The sequence below is a fragment of the Podarcis bocagei genome, assembly GCF_964188305.1.
Source record: "Podarcis bocagei genome assembly, chromosome: 15".
Classification (NCBI taxonomy): domain Eukaryota; kingdom Metazoa; phylum Chordata; class Lepidosauria; order Squamata; family Lacertidae; genus Podarcis; species Podarcis bocagei.
In genome coordinates this window covers 21,467,356-21,488,833 of record NC_138141.1, presented here as the reverse complement: position 1 = coordinate 21,488,833, position 21,478 = coordinate 21,467,356, and the positions used below count along the sequence as shown (strand labels likewise).

The window sequence follows — 21,478 nt, the reverse complement described above, 5'->3', positions numbered from 1 at the left end:
ATCGGGTTGTGGAGTCCGGCTGGGAACAAGCGGCTCCAATGTTTTGGTTCCGGGTTGTTTTGAAAGCCTCATGGGTTTTTAAAAGGGGCCATTTATATGGAGAAAAACATAAACAAATCAAAGGATAGAAAAAGACGCTGCGCGCGTGCAGTAACTAGTACTTATAGACTTAGACGTTGTCTCCAGTTATTATGGATTGGAACTAAGACTCCACCCTTCAGCTTGTTCTTGTGGGTGCTTTTATTTTTCTATGTAGTTGTGTGTTAGCCTGCTCATCAATAAACAGCCTCTTGTTGCCTTGCCTCTTGATTAAACTTGCCTTGTATTAAATAAGCACTGTACTATAAACGCCCAGGACCATCTCATGCCCCCACCCACAATGTAAATTTCTGGTAAAACACGCCCTTGGAGCCTCTCCTAGGGGATCTTGGGAATTGTAGGGAGCCATCATAAAAGTTAGCAGGGTCTGGCAGACTGCCTCTCTAATTTGAGCCCTGTATATGAATACAGTTAGCTTCTTAGCAAGACAATGCGCTGAACTGGGTGATCGCTAAGGTCCCTTTCTACAATTCTGTATTCCATGGTTTCCACCAGCTGTACCAGACATTATACTGCTCCTGTTCAAAAGGAATAGAGTGTGCCTATGGCAATCTATGCCAGCATGGTGATCTCCCCATATTTTGGTTGGGCTGCCATATGCTCAACAATGTTGGTGGTTTTCTTAAAAAAACAAGCAAACTCAACAACTGTTATGTACTGAGTTGAATAGGATCCAAAATGCAGCAGTCTGATTGGTCCTAGAACAATAGGATTCAGAATGCAGCAGTCTGATTGGTCCTAGAACAATAGGATTCAGAATGCAGCAGTCTGATTGGTCCTAGAACAAAAGGATTCAGAATGCAGCAGTCTGATTGGTCCACAGGAGCCACCCAATCCAGTTCCAGGTGGAAGTGAATCCACAACCTGATTGGCCTACAGGAGAATCCTGAAATTAGCCAATCACGTGGGACCCATTGTGTAAATAATGTATATAAAGGAGACATTCTGGGGGAACTTCCATTCCCCCTCACCACTATGAGCTGAATAAAGAGCATGAAATCCACTCTTGACTCCAAGTATATTTCAACAACTTTTGGGGTGTCCTGGTTTTTACTTTTTGAAATACGGCAACCCTAATTTTGGGCTAGGTTGGTGAAGACTGGCTTTTGGAACAGGGTGACCCTGGCTAAAAAATATGGCATAACCTTCTGTTTGGTTCTTGTCACTCCTCCGGTGGGGTGCCCTTTTATGCCCTCAGGGGCAAAGATGTATTGTGCCGTCCCTGTGTGAAACATTATATGGTACATCACTTTGAGTGTTGTGTATAGTTTTGGTCACTGCATTTTAAAAAGGGTATTGGCAGGGCTGTAAAGGTGCAGAAATGTGCATGCAAAATGGAGTCATTTCCCTTTGGGGAACAGTAAACAATGTTTGGTGCTTTTTAGTTTAGAAAAATGTCAAGTATGTGGGGGACATGATTCAGGTTTAGAAAACAATGCATGATGAGCAGAAAGTGGACAGAGACATTTTTCTTATCTCATAATGTTAGTACCAATGGGGTCACCCAATGAAGCTGAATGGCGGTAGACTCAGGACAGTGCCAAAGTGGGGCAACAGATGCCAGGGACATCAACGGAAGGTGAACATTGTAAGATTCAGGATAGACAGAAGGGAGTCTTTGTTCACACAGCAGCACATAGTTAAACTATGGAATTTGCTTCTGCAAGTTGCAGCGATGGCCACAAACTTGGATGGCTTTACAGACGTTGAGACAATTTTGTGGAGGATAAGGCTGTCCCTGGCAACTAGCCACAATGGCTATGTTTTGCCTCCACTGTTGGAGTCAGCATGCCTCTGAACACCAGTTGCTGGGAATTCCAAGAGGTATCTTGTTGGCCATGGTGGAAAACTGGATGGGTAGGTTTTTGTCTGATCTACCCAGGCTTAATCCAGGGATTAAGAGCAGTCAAGAGTTAGGCAATTGATCTAAGAACAGGAGGTGGGAACAAGAATTAACCAACTGGGCATGGAGATACACAGCCAAATAGACCTATCCCACAATCAGCCATTACTGTGAAATATTTATACCTAGCCAGGATAATCAAGGGCAAATCAGTACTGAATGGTGGCAGCAAGCAGTGGAGGAAGATGGAACAAAGGTTATGTACACAGCATTATATTTAAAGCACACTTCTTCCCCTAAAGAATCCTGGGTGTTTTCCCCTCATGGAGCTACAATTTCAAGCACCTTAAACTACAGTTCTCAATATTCTTTGGGGGAAAGTAATGTGTTTTATACATGCATGGTGTGCACACAGCCAAAGACACCTGCAGGCTCATAGAGGGGCATCTTCGTGGCAATGGGATCCTAGCCCTCTGAATGTCAGGGTCTAGGTTTTGAGAAGCGCCACCTCTCACACTTCCTGCATTCAGAGAAAATAAATTGGGTATTATTCAACAAGAATGTTTAAGCCTCATGTTCATATTCATCACATCCCCGATTACTAAATTCTGATCTTGCAAAGCTTATCTTGGGTTACTGATTGCTAAGAATTCTGGTTTGATCAAGCAGCTAAGCTTCGTGAAGCTTCCGGTGCTCACTGCTCATGCAGCTGGTTATCATGAGCTTTAGGGATTTCAGATACAGCAGAATCCACGTTGCTTTTCCACTGAAATTTGACAAAGTGTTAACAAAATAAAAAGCTATTTCCTGCAACATGATATGCCATGTGTTGTGCTGCATTCGATCAGAACATGAAAAAGACACTGGACTTGTGTAAACAACTTGCTCTTTACACCACCATCCCATAATATAATCCAGCTCCTGACAGCTGCAGTTCGCTACCAAAGCAGAGTAAACATGAACCATTTGACTATTCATCAAGTAGATGGTTTCAGCTGAAAGATAATGTTATTGAACACAAATTGGCAAATACCCCCCTTTACTTATAGATCTGCATAGGTGAATTTGAATTCTGAGATGCTGTCAAATTTGGAAGTGTACATTTCATTTCAGCTCTTTTTGGGAGAGAGAGAGAGAATAAGGCAAGGAGCAAGAGTCTTCCCCCACCTTCCTATGCAAAATTTATTAAGATTTAAAAATATATATAACAATATATTATACTAGAAATGAAAGAGAAGAAACCTAACTAAAATTAGAACAAAAATTAAAAGTTTTGAAAAACTCCCTTTGGAAGAGGCTTCTAAAAATTGAATGATGTTGTTAATTGTTAAAGGTAAGGACTCAGGTAAGCAGGCTTCTATGCTATAGTGTACTTAGCAGAATGGTTCAACTAGCCCTTACAGGGTGGTCTCTTGGCTAGCCAATCCTCTGTGGAACATTTAGTTCAAAAAGGGTCTCTGTAAGCAATTGAGTTACAAATGCTGAATAGAAATTCTAAGAATAATCTAAGCAAACAGTTTTGAACAGGTCCCATCATCTTTAAGCAGTCAAGCACTTGAGGAATTTTATGTTAAAACACTCTACTGCAAAAGCATTTAATTTTTTATCAGTAAAAGAACACCCCATTTATTTTATTTTTATTTTGCCCTCCCCTGCTTCTTTCTTCTGAAGTATCCTTTTGGTCCAGTGAAAGAGCCTTTTCATGGTGTTCCTCGCCGGCCATGCAAATTGCATCTAAACAGACATCAAAGGATTTGCATGTACGCAAATCCCAGGCAAGCCATTTCAGAGGCATTGCCCCAAATTGTGGAGAAGGCCATTTCCGTCTGGCTCAGAATCAAGCTTGACCAGGAACAGCCCTTTGCAGTGGCTTCATTTGCAGATCGGAGCTCATGAAGGTTGATCATCCCACCGTAAAGTCCTGTCGAATACAGAGGTGGAAGTGATCATTTTTCGCCATGGAAACGGGTAGGTGTCATCGACGGCACACTCTCTTGATGAAAGTCGTGTGATGATTGTTACACAAAAGATCAGTTATTGACAATGGAAAACATACATATTTACGTATGTATTTCTATAGACACAAGACAGAAAATGGGGCCCCAGACTGGGGTGATGCCTTTGAAGGACAGGTCCATGGAGAAGTTAGGAGCCTGATCATTTCATTCTTAATAGGGTAGCCTCAGGCAAGAAACTAGACCTCAGGCTTAGTCCTATAAGAGCAGTATGGTAATGATGTCAATCTTTCCTACAGGGTTGTTATAGGGATTACTAAGATAATGGTACATTTTGGACAAATGTACAGTGGCTTAATAGGCTGAGATTTCCACTTTTGCCTATGCATGTAGCCCTTTTCTTCTGCCTCTGCAGCCTGAACCAAACGTGGACATCTTCAATTAAACATAGTTTCCTCTTTTGTCCAAACTAGGAAACTGTGATTACCAACTTCAAGATTTTAAACCATGGTTTGAGATCCCGTCTTGTCCTAACCATAGTTTCTTTATCTGGACAAAATGAGAAACTGTGGTTAGCTGTAAATTTCTGCATTTCATTCAGGTACAACACACAGAGAAGAGGGGAGAGGTCATGTATGTAAGCAAAAGGTTCCTGTCTGCACATTTCAGCCTATTAATCCAATGTATGGTTGTTGAAATGCAGCCAATGTATTGTGTGAAGCATTTGAAAATGTGTTATGTAAATTCTACCTAGTATTTATTTATTTAGCAAAATTTATATGTTGCTTGATTGTAACACAACCTCTAAGTGATTTAGAAGAATAAAACATTATCATTATCAAGAAAAAGCAATCACTGAACATTTGGCAGACTGGAACCCACTAACTACGCACACAGGTTTATGACAAAATCTGACACATTAATCTTCTGTTTCGGGGGGAGGAGATGGAAATGGGGGAAACTTAATGTTTTGTTCATATTTTGTTGGAAATCAAAAAATCAATAAAAATCTTTTATAAGAAAAAATTAAAAGACAATCAAAACCAGGTATTAAAATTTTTCAAAAGATAATTAAAATCAACACCAATATAAAGATAGATTAAAGCATATGTGATATTTTCTACATATCTCTGGATGGGTTGCCTAAACAAAAATGTTTTAAGCAGGTGCCAAAAAGAAGAAAGCGAAGGTGCCTGATTTCAGTAGGCAGGGAGTTTCAGAGTGTAGCTGTTGTCACACTAAAAGATCAATTTCTTACAAGTGTGGAACAAATATTATTTGGCATCAGTAACAGTCCCAGTTCAGCGGATCAAAGTGGTTGAGTGGGCATATATGGAGTAAGGCAATCCTGCAAATAAATGGTCATCTTCTTGATAGCTCAATTGGTTAGAGCATGGTGCTGATAACACCAAGGTCACAGGTTCGATCCCCATATGGGACAGCTGAATATTCTTGCTTTGAGCTAGATGATCCTTGGGGGTCCCTTCCAATTCTACAGTTCTGTGGTCTTTTGTGCCAACTAGGAGTGGGTGGTGGCGATTACCTGGTCTCCTATTACCAACATTGCCATGGCTTATCAGGAGGGGAAGGGATGAGTTTGCAGTGGTCCTAATGCACCTACAGAGGCACTGGATTGACTCTGCTGTGTGTTTGCACTGTGCCAATTTCGGTAAACTCAGCTCCGCCACTGACTGCTACTGGTACTGACCTTGTACATTTTACAAGAATCTTATTAGATTACTCTGGGCTCTCACTGGGCACTCAACACAACAACAAGGTGCTTCCGGGTACGTGTTTATTGTGAGATTGGCACTCCTTGTGCACGCAAGTTTTTTGCAATGATGTAATTGGCATCAAAACACCAGTCAATTAAAAATAAATAAAATCCTTATGTAATCCTGATTTACTCTTTCTGGGAGATATCCAAGAATTTAAAAAAAACCCTCTGTTGCCAAAAACCTGACTGAAACATTTCAGTGACTCATTTACAAATCAAACCCTCATCTGGAAGCATCTTTTGACTCCAGTTATTAGCTTAGGGTGGCAGCAGCGTTGACCAAGTCTGCAGAGGTTCAGGGCATTTGATGTCTACAAATATATGCTTGCTTTTCCTAGGTATTGGTTCCAGAAGCTACCTGTGCTATAAAAGAAAAAGTAACATTTATTCCCAGTTTTTAAATATAACCAGGGCTTTTTCTTCAGCCGGAGCTCAGCACTGGCACCTCTTTTTCTAGAAAAATAGCACTGAATATAACATATAATGAAGAAAAAAGCAGAGCAATTCAAACATACCTTTTTCAAATCCATAAGCCTGCCTTTGCCAACTTGGGATCTTGAGATATTTTGGACTATGACTCCCATCAGCCCCAGGATGCATGGTCATTCTAGCTAGGGCTGATGGGAATTGTAGTTCAAGATGGCTGAAGAGTACCATGTTGAGGAAGGCTGCTTTAGCTTAAAGAACAAACCATTTAAATCTCTGAATAGTATTGGTGGTAGTAGGGTAGATGAACCTTGTGCCTAAGGCTGTGTGCAGTGCACAGACTGCTGTTATTATTATTATTATTCCCCTTCCAACATATATAAACACATAATGAAACATTAAACATTAAAAAACTTCTCAATGCAGGGCTGCCTTCAGACATCTTCTGGAGGTTGTATAGTTACTTATCTCCTTGGCTCAGGGCTCACAGTACTCCATACCCTCCCAACATTTCTCTGGTGAAAATAAGGATGTCCTAAGTAAAAGCGGGACATTCCCGGATCAAATCAGAAACCAGGACAGCTTCTGTAAATCCGGGACTGTCCCTGGAAAAGAGAGACACTTGAAAGGTCTGACAGCCTAAGCAGGAAATTGGAGAAAGCTAGAAACAAGATGGTCAGCTTCTTTTTTCTTGTAGGTGATCTCAGGGCTCGTCCAGACCTCCGCCTAATGTGAGCTTTGAACCCCTGGTACCTCCTTTAATTTACCCTCATCTGTGAGGTGATCTCCTCTAAACACTTCTGTCCCACACTTTGTCCTGCTTAAAGCTGCAGACTCCTTATATGCAATCGACATAGCTCTCCTATTTGGATTTTCAAAGCATAGGGAGACTCTGGATTTAAGGAGGAGAAAGAGCAGGGCAACAGTAGTTGGAGGAGAATGCCGCACGGATGATGAAGAGGAATTAAACGAGGCCCAAGGGGTTCACAATCCACATTCAGCCAAGGTATGGATAGGCCCCCATTCTTGGGAGGTGGAGGAGCTTCTGTTGAAGCTCCATCCCTTCCTAGCAAAACTAATCTGGCTGTCGCAATCCAGGTGAAACAAAAGCTCCAAATGCAAACCCACAAAAGGTCCGAATTTTGGAACAGCAAACCAGCACTGGAAAAGATCAAACAATTCCCCTGCAGGGCATGAATGTTTGTTTTAGCTCAGGAAATGCTCATCTTTGTTGTTTTCTAAAGGATTAAGCAGAGCACCACGCTCCCACCTGTAACATTTGACTAAAAGCTCTCCCCAGCCTGATGCAGGCTTCCATCACAGGTGCAGGTTCTTTCCAATGGGGCAAATGGAAGAAAAGAGATCCTGTCTCATTATCCTGGGCTGGCTGGCACAGGGATGGGCCTTCTGAAAAAGGTCGAAAACATACAAACAAATAGCCAGTTTAAAGGCACAACTCAAGAGACATAATGAAGTGAACAATGGGCATTTTTGCGAGTGCGAAACAAAATCCTTTGTAGCAAAGGGCTGGCACACGGTTCTCTGCACAAGGGGCAGTTGTTTGTAGGAAGAGGATGCACCACTTAGCCAAGCTGAATGTTTTATTCATAGCACTAGAAATCACGGACATCCAGTGAACCCGAATGTTAGAGGATTTAGAACAGACAAAGTGGAACTCACTTCCACAAGAGGGTACCGACAGCCACCAAACTGGAGGGCTTTATTTATTTTAATTTCCCCCCAAATTTTTTTATTGGTTCCCCAGATTTATAACAAACAAAAAACACCAAAAACAAACATACAAACATTTATCCTAGCTATAACAGTTCCACTTTTGTTAACATTGTTGGGTGACTTCCTCGAATCCCCCTGGCTGAGTTTCCATATAAATCCTTGTGGCAGTTTTCCAAAACTATTTTCACATAAAATTTACTTAGTCAATTAACATCTTTCTTTCTTTTCATTTAAACTTTTAACATAGTATTCTACACCATCACATATTTAAATCCTAGGCCTATCTGGTACTCGCAAGTAATTTTATTTAAGTTATCTTAAAATATTTAGCTAAGTAATCTTTGAATTTCTTCCATTCCTCTTGGTACTCCTCCTCCTTCTGGTCGCGGACTCTTCCGGTCAGGTCGGTTAACTGGAGGGCTTTAAAAGAGTGTTAGACGGATTCAGTGGCTACTAGACACAATCCCCAAAGGTGGCTGGAAACTGCAGGAGGGGTGTATGGTCTTGTGCTCAGGGATGCTTAAGGGTTTCCCATGGGCATCTGGTTGGCCATTGTGAGAACAAGATGCTGAACTAAAAGAGCTCTGGCCTGCTTCAGTGGGCTCTTTTGTTATTATTACTATTATTGTTGTTTAGTCATTTAGTCGTGTCCGACTCTTTGTGACCCCATGGACCAGAGCACGCCAGGCACTCCTGTCTTCCACTGCCTCCCGCAGTTTGGTCAAACTCATGCTGGGAGCTCCGAGAACACTGTCCAACCATCTCGTCCTCTGTCGTCCCCTTCTCCTTGTGCCCTCCATCTTTCCCAGCATCAGGGTCTTTTCCAGGTAATCTTCCCTTCTCATGAGGTGGCCAAAGTATTGGAGCCTCAGCTTCAGGATCTGTCCTTCCAGTGAGCACTCAGGGCTGATTTCCTTCAGAATGGATAGGTTTGATCTTCTTGCAGTCCATGGGACTCTCAAGAGTCTCCTCCAGCACCATAATTCAAAAGCATCAATTCTTCGGCGATCAGCCTTCTTTATGGTCCAGCTCTCACTTCCATACATCTCTACTGGGAAAACCATTATTACTATTATTACTATTAGTATTTATTAAATTTGTATACTGCCCTATAACCGTCAGTCTCAGGGTGGTTCACAACACAGTTGTTACAGTATACAAAGCACAAAATAATCAAAACACAAAATACATAATCAAAATAATCAAAACACAAAATACATAATCAAAATAATCAAAACAAAAAGGCGCAGGCTCTTATCATGTTCATATTAGTTTCTGACTCCCACTGTTTTAACAATAGCTACAAGAAAAGGCACCCCATCTAAATTAGATTGCTGAAGCAAAGAAACTTTGTGGGGAAACCAGAAATGAATTTGTGTGTGAAAGGACCATGAGATGAGTTCTGGTCCTGAAAGCAAATTGCTGGGCTAAGTATGTGCACAGAGTATGGATGGGGGAGAAATCCAATATTGTTTGCATTTTAAAGAGACCCTACTAATTTAATCTCAGATCAATACATGAACCGAAACACAGCTATCCTCTGAAATTTGCAGTTGTCCAACCATTGTGTGCAAAAATGCATATAGGAAGGGAACAGTATGCATAAAAATATGTGCATTTGCGAAAACAATGTACCGAAGTACATTATATTAGAGGAAATAGTTGTAAAATGTGTATATTAGCCAAAATCGCACACAGGATGTTTATCGGAGAAAATTCACACTAAAATGCTGACAAACTTTCAGGAGGACTTAAAAAAAACAAAAAAGCAAATTGCGGCAGAAATGTAAAGAACCAAATTTAAGAATGCAAAAAAGAGAAACCAAAACTGACAGACTCCTCCATCCCTACATCTGCTTTCTTTGGGGAAAAGGCTGTGCTGGCTGCAGCTTTTGGAAGCTGTAGTGCAAAACATCTGTAGGGCATCAGTTTGTTGGAGGCTGCATTGATCTCTACCCTTCAGTCCACCAAAACCCATCAGGCTTCACCTCCTATGTTACCCAAACCGCCCAGGCTTTGTCCCTGTCCCTGCCCATTGATCAGGGAGTGGCATCTATAGCATTGCCTTGTTTTATCCTCACAACAACCCTGCAAAGTAGACTGGACTACCTAGTGAATAACCTGGCTGAGTGGAGAATGTGTGGGCCTCCTCACTGATTAAGCATTGGGCTCAGAATGAATTCCCTTTTGGGTGTCCTCCTCCCCGCTCATGCTTCTTTCTTTGGTTCAGTCCCTGCAGACTACGGCAAGCGGGTTTACCAAGGAGTCCGGGTCAAGCACACGGTGAAGGACCTGCTGGCTGAAAAGCGTTCAAGGCAGACCAGCAGCTCACGGCTGAACGTAAGTGCATGTTGAAGAGTGCAGTGTGATCTGGAGCAAGGATGCTGAACTGTAGGCCTGGGAGCCAAATGTGGCCTCTCTATCTGGCCCTCAGGACTCTCCCCAGGCCTCTAAGCCCCACACTGGCCCTGTGCCCTTTGCCTTGCATTTGCTTGGATAAAGGATGGGGAGATGGAGGTGTGTGTGCCTTGCATGGTTGCAGAAACCTCTGGCTTGCGTGTGGCTGGAATGTATCCAGCCATTGCACAGAGGTAAAAGTCACATCCATTGCTGTGACTCTGGCCTCACCCATGTCAAGGCTCTTCCCAGACAAAGGAATGCATGCACACAGCATATAGTTAAGTATTTATTGTCAAATATAACACTTCTGCAGCTCTGCAGACCTACGCACACCAGGTCCATGCTCCATGGAGCGGTTGCATCAACAGGAGACTACTTCCCCTTAACCAGTTTATGTATCTTCTCCCGATGGGCTGCACATACGCAAGCAGAGACTGTGCCTGCGTGGAAACTTCCTCTGCTCATTCCTTTTCATTCCCCTGCTGGTTCTGGGAGACAGAGATGCAGGAGAGGGTGGGGAAGCGCCTGGCTTTTCATTTGCCTGACCTGCCTCTTCCTCCGACCCATCCCGTGCTCCACTCTCCAGCTCTGAAGCGTTCCCTGCCTCTGATTCTTCCCTACTGGCTAGTACAGGTCCCCACAAACCTTTGCATCCCTCTTTTGAGTCTAGACTCCAGCTAGTCCTGTCCTGTCCTGACCAGCTAGTCTTGCTGGTCCCTGATATCTTTGGAAGTATGAAAGAGGTACATACAGAAAGATCTCAAAAAGTGCACTAATGCCAAAAGCTGGGTAATGATCAGTGCTGGTCTGCCTGCAAACCAGCAAAGCCACAGAACAAAGCTGAAACCTCTTTGGCTCTTTAGAATTGCCCTTTGCAGACTCTGGATCACAAGTGTTCCCCAGATGTTCTCCAAATTCTCAGAGATTCCCCAAATATCTGAAATCTGTATTTGATGTTCAATGGTATTTGATTTCAGCATTTGACAGTTGAAGTACGGCAGCATTTGACAACTGACATGCGGTGGTGTTTCATACCTTACATTGATGGATGTCTCATACTTGATGTTGATGTTTCATACTTGATACTGATGGCACAAATAGCATTTAGTCACCTGGCATCATGCAATAGCATACGGAATGCGACAGTATTTAGTATATGACCACCTCTTAGGGGGTTTCATATTTGAGAGCTGACAAAACAACGATGAGTTGCCAGCAAAGCCACATGTCTTTCAAGTCTTGGGTAAAAATTCACCTTCGAAAATGTGAAGAGGATTTAAAGATAGAGATACAGATCCAAAATCCGAATGACAAAATCAAGCTTAGAAGTTAGAACTATCCTGCAAGGTAGGTCTCCACATTTTGCAGATGTGGAGCTGAGGTTAGGCATGTCAGAGAATTTGGAAGGAAATGGGAGTAGACCCGTATACATTGTTCAGCCTGGCCACTGGGGTCCAGCACCAAGGGCCTTCTGGCAGTTCCCTCACTGTGAGAAGTGAGGTTACAGGGAAACCAGGCAGAGGGCCTTCTCAGTAGTAGTGCCTGCCTTGTGGAACACCCTCTCATCAGATGTCGAGGAAATAAACAACTCTCTGACTTTTATAAGGCATCTGAAGACAGCCCTGTATAGGGAAGTTTTTAACGTATGATGTTTTACTGTGTTTGATTTTTTAATTTGCTGGAAGCTGCTCAAAGTGGCTGGGGCAACCCAGTCAGATGGGCAGCATATAAATAATAAATTGTTATTGTTGTTGTTGTTGTTGTTGTTGTTGTTGTTGTTGTTATTATTATTAGAGGAAATTGCCAAAGTTTGCTTATTTGGCACGTGTCTGGAGCAGAAATAAATCCATAGTGTTATGAGTATTACTGTTGCTGTTGATTTCAGTTTGATAAAATACGTAATTGATTATATACCCCATTTGCATTATGCTTCCTTCGCACAGGAATGAACGGGGTGGAATAATGTTAATGGAAACATACTTTATGCAGTTAATCATCTCAGTTATGTATATTCGCTACAGGGGACAGTGAGGTGAATAGGGTGGTTCTTGGTGGCAGGTGAACTGTGGCTGAAGGGAAACAGTGCTGCATATGATGGATACAGGGCAAGACAGAAAACAATGCCTTCTTGCATCCCTAGCTGAGGCTGAGAGAATAACAGCTCGCCTAAGGATGCTGAGTGGGTGGCTGTAGGGCATCAGCAAACAGCGAACCAAAGACCTCTTGGTTCACAGCCAGATCTGCCTCTCAGAGTCAATACACTCCAGCAGCTATCAATGGGCCCATTCAACCCAATCCAAAAGCTACAGTGTGGGAACAAACTTCCTTGTTTGCACAGAGCCCAGGCGGCACTCTGGTCAGTCTCGCAACTGTGTTGTCACAGTTGTCGCAAAACAGATACTATAACCCTGAAAGCAAACAGCAGGTGAGTGGGGGTGATTCGGCCAGCTGATGAGGAAGGAGCTTGCCTTTCCTTGGAACTGATATCCAGTGCACCCAAAACTCTGATTTGCCAAAGCAAAACAAAAACAAAACTTTTCATGGGCAGATGATTCTAGACCTGGCTGTGGAGAAAAAGGGTGGAGTTCAGCAGATGGCCTCTTGTCTAAATGAACCATCTACACTGTTGGGATTTTGAAGGGCTGGCTCTTACCTGACAATCACCAGAGGCACAATTTGCATGGTGATGATATATGCGCTGTTTGCATTTTTTATTTCCCAGGAGGGTAGACTTGGGCTTCATGTGTGCCGTGGATCAACAGGGGTTAGCCAGGGGCAGTGGCGTAGTGTGTGTTGCCAGCACCCGGGGCAAGGCAAGTATCCTTGGCTCCACCTGCCAATAGGCTGCAACGGACGGGCAATGGCTCGGCAACCTACCTGAGTGGCAGCCGCAGGACCCCATGAGTGCAGAGAGCGGGATGGGAGATTGGTCAGGAGCGGGTATCTTTCTAAAGCACCATAGCAACCAGCCTTTTCCCAGATCCTCTCTTCTGTCCACCCACAGAGAGCCAGTGTGGTGTAGTGGTTAAGAGCAGTAGATTCGTAATCTTGTGAACCAGGTTCGCATCCCCGCTGCAGCTGCTGGGTGACATTGGGCTAGTCACACTTCTCTGAAGTCTCTCAGCCTCACTCACCTCACAGTGTTTGTTGCGGGGGAGGAAGGGAAAGGAGATTGTTAGCCGCTTTGAGACTCCTTAGGGTAGTGATAAAGTGGGACATCAAATCCAAACTCACTCTCCTTTCCTTCTTCCACACAAACATTGTGAGATTTTCTGTGTGATAGGGAGGGCACACAATTTTTTTTATTTTTCATTACTTCATTCTTCTGGAATTTTGTGTCCCTAATAATTTTGTGCCAAGGGCAACTGCCCCTTGTGGCCTTGCCCATGATATGTCAATGGTGAGGGGGTTCATTTAGGAACAGCAGTCCCTTACAAAACGCCACTCACATTTCAGGTCACATATTCTTCTTCTTCTCCATATCTGGCCAGTTCTGCACATCTCTGACTCTGTGCATCTTCTTTTGGAAATGGGACTTGATAGTATAAAACACTGTGAATCCTTCAGGCCAGGCACCTGTTGCCCCTTCATAGTTTGTAAAGTACCATGTGCTGCTATATAAAGCAGCAGCAATGACAATATCCTATCGTCTCCTTCCAACTGTAAACTCAGTGGGTGAGTGCCAACTGCTGTATAGTAAGGGATGGGTGAACCTGTCAAATTCAGTTTCTTATTTTTCCAAATTTAAGTTCAGTTTTCCACATCTCTGTGTTACTTTGAGAATCTTTTTTACAAGGACCTCATGAAAATTCAACAGCATTTCAGTGTAAAAATTCTCCTAATACGCACACAAACACAATTTTGCCAAATACACACATTTTTGCAAAGTGATGTCCCCAAATATACAACATTTTTGTATGTTATCTGCACCAGCATATGTATTTTTTGGCACCCCCCCTCCCCAATAGAGACATTACTAGGCTGGAGAACAGCATTGCGACATTCGGAGAATTGTGAATTCTCAAGGATGGCTGCGTTTCCGTTCACCTATTGATTTAGGAAGTGCAAATTTGGAGGATTTGCCTCAAAATGCAAACTTGATTGAATTTCCCATCTTTCTCCACTTGTAGCCAAAACAGGGAAAAGCAAGAGGAATGTACCAGCATGTTCAGGAGAACCCAGAAATTTGCAGTTCTAAAAATAAAAGAAGGGGAAACCTATTGGTCAAGCAAACAAGCAAGCCCCCAAAGGAGAGGGCATGGCCAGTGGCCACAGAATGCTGTCTGTCTGTTTGGGGAATGAAGGAGAAAAATGGGGGATGGAAATGAAGTTTCCTGAAAGGGGATATGGTTTCCCAGCTGGAATCCTGAACAGCAGCATTCAAGTCAGCAACATTCTGTTGCAGACCTCTACCTGTTGATTCTTTTATAATTTTACATTCTTATGATGTTTTAAGATTTTAACTGCACATTGCCATGATATTTTTCTTATGGGTAGGGCTTTTTTTCCAGCCAGAACTCACCAGAATTGAGTTCTGTCACCTCTGGTGCATTCCGGCACCTCTGTAGCATTGCGGTGGCAGGAGAAGAAAAGCTTTTTTTTAAAAAAGGTCCTCTCTCTAAAAGCTCAACCACTTGGGTTGGCCTTTACCGCGTTCCACCTCTTTTTCTAGGAAAAAAGCCCTGCTTATAAGTTAACCATTTTGTAAATATTCTTATAAAATAAACAACACTTATTGTGCAGCCGTTTGTGCTAGCATATCCCAGACGTCACTAAATGCAAACCAGCGAGAATAATAACTATTTCTAGAATTTGCAAATGCTCCGTTTTAAACACTTAGGGAGATTCCAGACTCTCAATATTTTCAAATGGGATTCAATCACATACCAGCAAACTGAGGTTGTGCGGTTTTACTTTATAGGGAGCTTTTGTGCAACAAACCCACTTCCCCAAAAGATCGGACTTGTTCTGCAAAAAGGTGATACAACAAGGCACTGGAAAGTGTGGGAGAATACTTGCCTTGACACAACTGCAGATGATCTTTAAGAATTATTGGAGAACAGGTGGGGTCCCTGCAGACTGCAGGTGGGCAAATGTTGTCCACATCTTCAAAAGGGAGGGGGGGAGACCCAGGTAACTACCAACTGGTGAGCTTGGCACTGATACTGGGAAAGGTCCTAGAACAGATAATTCAACAGTCGGTCTGTGAGCACTTAGAAAAGGATGCTGTGATTACTAAGATGCAGAATGGGTTTCTCAAAAACAAGTCATGCCAGACGAACTTCATTTTTAAAAAATGGAGTTACAAGCTTGATGGATCAGAGGAATACTGTGAACATAGTGTACAGTGGTACCTCAGATTAAGAACTTAATTCGTTCTGGAGGTCCGTTCTTAACCTGAAACTGTTCTTAACCTGAAGCACCACTTTAGCTGATGGGGCCTCCCACTGACGCCATGCCACCGCCGCCACGCGATTTCTGTTCTCATCCTGAAGCAAAGTTCTTAACCCGAGCTACTATTTCTGGGTTAGCAGAGTCTGTAACCTGAAGCATCTGTAACCCAAGGTACCACTGTATCTTGGTATCAAAGCATCTTGATTTTAGTGAGGCTTTTGACAAAGGCCCCCTTGGTATTCTTGCAGAGAAGCTGGTAAAATCTGGACTGGATGAGATAAATGTTAGGTGGATTTGTAGCTGGTTGAATGACTGGACCCACCAGGTGGCTCTACACTGCCAGTGATTTTGAGGAGTCATTGGCTCCAGACATCCCTGCCCCAGTACTGAAGGTCCCTACCTTAGGGAGCTTGTATTGCTGGAGAGCTCCTGCCAGCCAGAGCCAATATTACTCATCTAGGGGGACCAGTGTTTTGAGTCAGTGGAAGGCGGCTTGGTAGGTAACCTAACAAGCCCCCTGGAGCGATGACGTGAATCGGTTTTTCCAAAACAATCCCTGGGAAGGTGTCAGTTTCGAGTTGCTGATGGAATATTGCATCGCTTCCCCCCTGCCCTGTGGTTTGTAACTACGGCAAGATCCAATGAGCTCATTTCCATGGAAGAGCACATGGCCAGGTGGGAAGCTGAGCGTTGTTAACCCGAAGGAAGTCTTGACACTGGCAAATTTTAATTCAAATCCAAACCTCTAAATTTGGTTGCTTGCCATGTCAGGAACTTCCTATTTGCACTATGCAAACTGGAAGGCGGTTCAAGGCCAATGGGAGCACTTCCTACTCACTGCAGTAGTCTTGTTTTTAGTGGAGGATGGAGGTTTGGGTGAGAATGAAGTGGCCCAGTTTGTACTGAGAGAAGGGAGCTCTCTCACACATCAGCCTTTGCAAACCTAGTAGTGCCTTCCAGATGTTTTTGGACTGCAACTCCCACCAGCTCCAGCTACTTGGGGTAAACAGGTTGGCATAGTTTGTCCTGCATCGTTGCCTTGTCACTAAGCTTATGCTAGCACTTCAAGCTTGCTTCACTGGCCCCAGAATTTCACTGGGATTCCCAAGGTATTACCCAGTCAAACCTGGTAAACGTGAGAGGGAAATGATTAAGATTTCAACACCTAGCTCTTTTTCCTTTCAGGGAAGTCTTGCCACAACACAGTCGTCATTTGTCCCACTGGCAGGTGAGTATATTCCTTCCTCCAAAAAGCCCATGGGGACATAGATGGGTTGTGCTGGTTTGTCTTTCTTGAAACAACTCAGTGAGCATGAGATGCCATAGACACGTGTGTGTGTGTGTGTGTGTGTGTGTGTGTGTGTGTGAGAGAGAGAGAGAGAGAGAGAGAGAGAGAGAGAGAGAGAGAGAGAGACTGAGTGAATGAGTGACTGAGAGATAGTTAAATATCTCCCCCAAAATTCTCCTGGTCACGATTAGTGGGAGAGAAATAATTTTCAAGGCAATGCTAAGGAAGGGAAAGAGAAGGGTTAAAGTGATAGAGTTGATTTCTAAAGAAGCAAGATGGACCGTAGAGAAATCTGTGGCTTGCGCAATTTAGGAACTGACTATAGGGTATTCAACTAAGTTTTACTCAGAGTAAAAAGATAAAGGTAAAGGTACCCCTGACCATTAGGTCCAGTCATGGACGACTCTGGGGTTGTGTGCTCATCTCGCTCTATAGGCCGAGGGAGCCGGCGTTTGTCCACAGACAGCCTCCGGGTCATGTGGCCAGCATGACTAAGCCACTTTTGGCGAACCAGAGCAGCGCACGGAAATGCTGTTTACCTTCCTGCTGAAGCGGTACCTATTTATCTACTTGCACTTTGACGTGCTTTCGAACTGCTAGGTGGGCAGGAGCAGGGACAGAGCAATGGGAGCTCACCCCGTCACGGGGATTCGAACCACCAACCTTCCGATCGGCAAGCCCTAGGCTCAGTGGTTTAGACCACAGCACCACCCGCGTCCCCTTTACTCAGAGTAGATCTATTTAAATTAATGGACTGAACTTACTCATGCTCATTAATGGCAACTCTGAGTAAAACATAGCTGAATGCTGCTCAGAGCAATACAGGCAAGAATTGGCCACAACAGCTGTGCAATAGGCCATGGACCAGTGGATAATTGTATGGCTATTCAACTGAGTTTAGGGGGTCTAAAGCAACCTGGATATTCTGAGCTATGGGCAGGGTGGGAAACCATTAAAGCTGAAAGCTTTAGATGGGGGATGTTTTGAGCAGACACCCTGTGAAAAACGAGTGAACAAAGTGTGGCTAATTCATAATAAATGTGCAATGTGGAAGCAGCCTGAGCATTTCTTCATTCACAACGACTGTTTTTACCTCTATGCAAATGCAATCAATTGTTCATCTCAACCTTAATACAATTAATCAGCTGTGATTACTTTAATGGGATGGCAGCTCAAACGTTAGTGTGTGTATTGATATGCTGTGTCTATCCCCACGTCAACTCACTCCCTGTTGGCTTCTGGTGCTATGGTAACTGATTTCTCCACTGCCAATAGGTTCTTCTGCTATGTCTGGTTACTATGGCATCCGAAGATCCCTAATGGCAGATGCGGATTTACAAAACAATAAGCAGATCTCAAGTGACATCTACACTTCCTCCCTCATAGCAAAGCCATTTGCGTATGAATCACCGGCAGTTCAGGGATATCCTTCGCTTCTAGACACCCATTTCATTGACCAATATGCTGACCACCGAACTGCATCCGTCACCTCTGGAGCCTCGTCCCTCTTTAGCGCCTCGTCACCATTGACGTCAGTCATGCCATCCTTCCCAAGTGACTCGGCACATTTTTTAAGTGTAAGTACATAAGATAGAACACACTAGGCCCATTCAGCTGGATCAAGCCCAAAGGCCCATCTAGTCCAGCCTCCTGTTCTCACAGTGGCCAACCTGGAGCCAGTGTGGTGTAGTGGTTAAGAGCGGTGGACTCGTAATCTGGGGAACCGGGTTCGCTTCCCCGCTCCTCCACATGCAGCTGCTGGGTGACCTTGGGCTAGTCACACTTCTCTGAAGTCTCTCAGGCTCAGTCACCTCACAGAGTGTTTGTTGTGGGGGAGGAAGGGAAAGGAGAATGTTAGCCGCTTTGAGACTCCTTCGGGTAGTGATAAAGCGGGATATCAAATCCAAACTCTTCTTCTTCTTCTTCTTCCTCTGGGGAACCCGCAAGCAGGACTTGATTGCAACAGTTTGCTCCCCACTTGAGATTCCCAGCAATCGGTCTCCAGAGGCATACTGCCTCGGACAGTGCAGGTAGAAAAGAACCATCATGCCTAGTAGACATTGACCTACCTAGCAGATTCTTCTATCCAAGAGCTTAAGAAGAACCCTGGTGGATCAGGCCAGAAGCCAATCAGTCAATCAAATTTATACCCTGCCCATCTGGCTGAGCCTCCCCAGCCAATCTGGGAGGCTCCCAACAGAATATTAAAATCACAACAAAACATCGAACATTAAAAACTTCCCTAAACAGGGCTGCCTTCAGATGTGTTCGAAAAGTCAGGTAGTTGTTTATTTCCTTGACATCTGATGGTAGGACACCAATACTGAGAAGGCCCTCTGCCTGGTTCCCTGTAACCTTACTTCTCACAGTGAGGGAACTGCCAGAAGACCCTCAGAGATAGACCTCAGTGTCCAGGCTGAACGATGGGGATGGAGACGCTCCTTCAGTTATACTGGACTGAGGCCGTGTAGGGCTTTAAAGGTCACACCAACACATTGAATTTGTGCTCGGAAACGTACTGGGGGCCAATGTAGGTCCTTCAGGACCGGTGTTATATGGTCTCGGCAGCTACTCCCAGTCACCAGTCTAGCTGTCGCATTTTGGATTAGTTGTAGTTTCCGGGTCACCTTCAAAGGTAGCCCCACGTAGAGCGCATTGCAGTAGTCTATCTAGTCACCATTCTGTTCTCACAGGGGCCAACCAGATTCCTGTTATGGGAAGCCCTTGTGCAGGACCCTGATGTGTCCCTGCAACAGTTAACTCTCTCATGTATGCACACACAAAGAAATAAACGGAGATTATCTAGGGAAGGCCTTATCATGTCTCCCTGCCCAAGCTGCTACCTGTAACTCTGTAGGGAGGTTTGCTTCTCGATCCGCTTTGAAAACTCTAAGCTGTGGGCCGTTTTCTTCCTTGCAGAGAGACTCCTGGGAGCAAGCCATGCCCGACAGCCTTGGCCAATCGGATGTGTGTCCTCCCGACCCCCTTCAAGCACCTTCCATCACTGCTGGCTGCCTCTCCTCTCATGAGCTGGGAGTTTCCTCCCAGTACAGAAATCCCAGCTGGAATTCACCCATCTCTGGGACTCAATCCTACTCTTTCCATGCTCTGGATGACGTCCACTACGCAGCCGGCTACTCTGCTGCGTCTCCCTACCCATTCTCATCTTTTATGTCCAGTGTGGCCAGTGACCTGACTCCCAAGATGCTCCAGACCTCTTCAGAGGAGTCTTCAGACACAGCCCCTCTCCCTGACAACAGCTCCCTCTGGCCAAAGGAAGATGGGAGCCCCCTTTGGGGGTCGTACGAATGTCGAAGGACTTACTAAACCAAAGAGACTCGTGACAGAGGGGCAAACATAAGCCCCTCTGGTTTTATTTAAAGAACTGCTTAAAGGGTTGTGACCATCTTGAGAGAGCCTTTGTGGTGTAGTGGTTGGAGTGTTGGCCTATGAACTGAGAGGTTCAAATCCCCACTCAGCCATGAAGCTTGTGGGGTGACCTTTGGCTCGTCACAATCTCTCAGCCCAACCTACCTCACAGGGTTGTTGTGAGGATAAAATGGAAGAGAACCATGCATGTCACATTGAGTACCTTGGAGGAATGGTGGGATATAAATGTAATCAATCTAAGAGGTGGGTGGACTTTAGGCTTATGGGATCTGTTTTGGTTTTTGCTGCCAATATGCCAACTGGGGCCCAGTGCAAAATTGTGGCTCAACTGAGTGAGTATTCTCGAATAAAAAAAATTCCTTCCAGTAGCACCTTAGAGACCAACTAAGTTTGTTATTGGTATGAGCTTTCGTGTGCATGCACACTTCTTCAGATACCGAAAGCTCATACCAATAACAAACTTACTTGGTCTCTAAGGTGCTACTGGAATGAATTTTTTTTTTAATTAGTTTCGACTATGGCAGACCAACATGGCTACCTACTTGTAACTATTCTTGAATAATTGAGAAACATGGTGCCCCTGGGCACATGCTGAAGCCAAGAATGCGTAATCAGTACTAGAGCCAAGCCTGCACAAAAATCCACTCCTTGTTTCCCCCCAAGCATTCTTTTCAGCAACCTGGGGACATTTTTAAAATGTTGCTGCTCTTAAGGCAGCTGGCCATCAGAAGGCCTTGCCAATCTACTGCAGGTTTCCCAGAGACCTACCTTCTGCTCATCCCTAGACTAAAGCTGCACACACAGAAAAACTCCACACTTATCAACAACCAGCCAATATCATCTGCACCACACATTTACAGCAGTATCATAACCATTTTAAACAAGCTTCCCCTAAAGAATCTTGGGAAGTGTACAGTAGTTTGTTAAGGGCGCCGAAAGCAATTGGGAGACCTCTGTTCCCCTCAGAGAGTTCCAATTCCCAGAGTTCCCTGGAAAGTGGGATTAGTTGTTGCAGCACAATTCTATGAAGGCTAGCAAACCAAGATATTCAGGAGAGCTCACCCATACATGCCAGTCTCCCCTTGATGGTGCAAGAGTCTCTGTTCATCATAGGCCTGTTAGCTAGGGTTGTGCAGAAGCAAAAATAAAAATCCAAGAAACTGGAATTATTC

The 21,478-nt window shown here is 44.2% G+C and overlaps 1 protein-coding gene across 2 annotated transcripts; it reads left to right on the top strand.

Moving 5' to 3' along the window:
* The first annotated feature begins 18 nt into the window (after positions 1-18).
* Positions 19-20,666, top strand: POU2AF2 (POU class 2 homeobox associating factor 2). Of its 2 annotated transcripts, XM_081172728.1 has the most exons (6): positions 19-230; positions 3,614-3,910; positions 10,065-10,174; positions 16,814-16,856; positions 18,192-18,493; positions 19,836-20,666. In XM_081172728.1, exons 2-6 carry the CDS (start codon positions 3,901-3,903, stop codon positions 20,241-20,243), a joined length of 873 nt encoding a protein of 290 aa, XP_081028854.1. In that variant the 5' UTR covers positions 19-230; positions 3,614-3,900; the 3' UTR covers positions 20,244-20,666. The 2 variants fall into 2 exon arrangements, with proteins under 2 accessions (XP_081028854.1, XP_081028855.1); XM_081172729.1 differs by lacking the exons at positions 19-230; positions 3,614-3,910 and having other exon boundaries at positions 9,559-10,174; positions 18,303-18,493.
* Positions 20,667-21,478: the final 812 nt, after the last annotated feature.